This window comes from Eimeria acervulina, genomic scaffold, assembly GCF_000499425.1.
Source record: "Eimeria acervulina Houghton genomic scaffold, Eah_scaff1771, whole genome shotgun sequence".
Classification (NCBI taxonomy): domain Eukaryota; phylum Apicomplexa; class Conoidasida; order Eucoccidiorida; family Eimeriidae; genus Eimeria; species Eimeria acervulina.
The window spans coordinates 1,133-3,594 of record NW_013548944.1 but is presented as its reverse complement, the minus strand read 5'-3'; the positions used below and the strand labels follow the sequence as shown (position 1 = coordinate 3,594).

Genomic DNA, 2,462 nt, shown 5'->3' with positions numbered 1-2,462 from the left:
CCTCAATGCATGCATTACTACTGTGTATATTCATTAAGAGCTCCTTCTTCTAAAGTAAATATTCATTTAAATAGAAATACGTTCAATAGTCTAAAGCTGAGTATACACCGCAAATAGACAGACACAGAGAGAGACAACAAGGATGGGTGCAGCATAAGCCTCAATACGAATTGTAATTAGCATATTCAAGACTATATATAAAGAATTAAAACATAAAAAGATAATATATTTATATATTTTAGTTTTATATGAAGAGTTGTTGCTGCTCACTGCTGTACACTGCATGTACACCTGCTGCATGCTTAGCGGGTGCAGGGGCTCTGCTGTTTACGAGTTGCTGCAGAAGCAGCACATATTAATATTAATATTTATTTTTCAATTGTTTATTAAAGAAGAAGTCAAGAGAAAACGCAAAAAGAATAAATCATCTGCATGCACTGCAGACGGTAGCTGAGGGGCAGCCCCTGTGGGGTTCTGCTGCGGCTGCTGCAGCAGCAGCAGCTGCTGCTGCTGCTGCTGCTGCTGCGTAAGTGAGAAGTGTGGATGCAGGTTGTTCTGTGCGGGGAGTTTTATTGTTTATTATTATTGTGTTTCGAGGCTTTAGAATAAGCTTCGAACAGGAGTAGCAGCAGCAGCAGCAGGAACAGCAGCAGCAGCAGGAACAGCAGCAGGAGGATTATCCCTGCGTATTGAAGATGGTGTCCGCCGAGTTGCTGTGGCAGTGCGTGAGGAAGACGAGCTGCTATATAAAGAAGTCTAATGGGGTAGTGCTGACGAGCGAGCCTTTAAACTTGACACAAAAGAACACGCTTCGTCACTCAGGCTTATGTCATAAGCTGCCTGTCGGCATATCTTTGGTCGGAAACAGCGAAGCAGTTAGAGTATCCCACAAGCTTAAGGGAGGCAGGAAGTTTCGGTGAGTGCTGCTGTTGCTGCTGCTGCTGTTGTTGCTGCTGTTGCTGCTGTTGCTGTTGCTGCTGTTACTGCTGCTGGTGTTGCTGCTGCTGCTGTTGCTGCTGCTGGTGTTGCAGCAGCAGGACTGTTGCTGTCGTATTTAGTGCACGTATAAAGATTACACATGTAGAGGGAAATACGTCTTGCCTCGCAGCAGCAGCAGCAGCAACAATAGCAGCAGAAGTAGTATCCCGTTTCAGCAGAGACGCTGCTGCTGCTGCTGCTGCTGCTGCGTGTACAGTGCATAATGGTGTATATAATTTATCTCTGCTGCATTTTAATGATAGTCTGTTTTTGTGTGTATATACATCACCGCTATTACCTCTAACTTATTCTACAGATTTGTTGTTATCTGTTTTATTGAATTTCTGCTGCTTCTACATGCATCGTTGCTGCTGCTGCTGCTGCTGCTGTTGCTGTTGCTGCTGCTTCAGATATCCTCGTCGGTGCGTGACGAGTAAGAAGTTCGCGAAGACGCACAGCAAGACAAAAGAGCTGCAGCAGCTGGTTGCTCAGCAGCGGCCCGACTTAGTGAAGATTGCGAAGAAGAGGTTTCATAAAATGTGTAGAGTCTCACCTAAAGCCTCTCAGCAACAGGGGCAATAAACTAACAAACCAATTATTTGCTGCTGCTGCTGCTGCATGCATGCATGCATGCATGCATGCAGATATGCAGATGTGAAGATGTGCAGATGCATGCAACTATAACAACAGCAACAGCAGTAGTAGTAGTAGTAGTAGCAGCAGCAGGGTGTAGATAGGGGAGGACAGAAGTGCTGCTCGCTGCATCTGCTGCAGCAGCTGCAGCAGCTGCTGCAGCTGCTGCAGCTGCTGCTTCGTTTTGAAAGAAGATATTTCTGTTGCTGTTCTTCTTACTGGCTCCCTCGGGTGTCAGCAAGAAGTATGTAAATAAAACAGACAACTGCTGCAGCATAAGCATGTCTTTGCCTCTGTATTATCAAGGAAGAGAGGGAGAGAGGGTTTATAGACAATTCTGCATGCGCATGCATTCCTTGGGGCTTTCATTCATTCACAGGCCCCTGTCTTCTGCTGCTGCTGCTGCTGAAGCAGCATTAGATTAACAGAAACAATAATAATAATAATAATAATAATAAATAATAATAATAAATAATAATAGTAAGATCAGTATTAACAAGTACTGAAAATGATTAGAGTAGTAATCGTGCTGATGAGTATTATGAGTATTGACAATTAGTAAAAATAAATAATAAATAATAATAATAAATAATAATAGTAATAATAATAAATAAATAAATAATAATAATATTAATGCATGCATGCATGCGTTGTAGAGAAAGAGTTAATTAAGGGTGGGGGCCCCCCACACCGAAGACACCCGGCGAAGATCTACGCTGGCGGTCAGAGGGGGCCCCCTGCAAATAATGCATGCGCTCTCTCTGAGCAGCAGCAGCAGCAGCAGCAGCAGCAGGAGTGTCAATGCCATAATCTAGGGAACTTAGTGCACTACTGCTGCAGCTGCTGCTGCT

The 2,462-nt window shown here is 43.9% G+C and overlaps 1 protein-coding gene across 1 annotated transcript; it reads left to right on the top strand.

Moving 5' to 3' along the window:
* Window positions 1-695: 695 nt before the first annotated feature.
* Window positions 696-1,560, top strand: EAH_00063020 (60S ribosomal protein L28, putative; the record flags this gene model as incomplete). Its single annotated transcript, XM_013393187.1, has 2 exons — window positions 696-916; window positions 1,389-1,560. The coding sequence occupies 2 exons, from the start codon at window positions 696-698 to the stop codon at window positions 1,558-1,560; spliced, it is 393 nt and encodes a 130-aa protein (XP_013248641.1).
* Window positions 1,561-2,462: the final 902 nt, after the last annotated feature.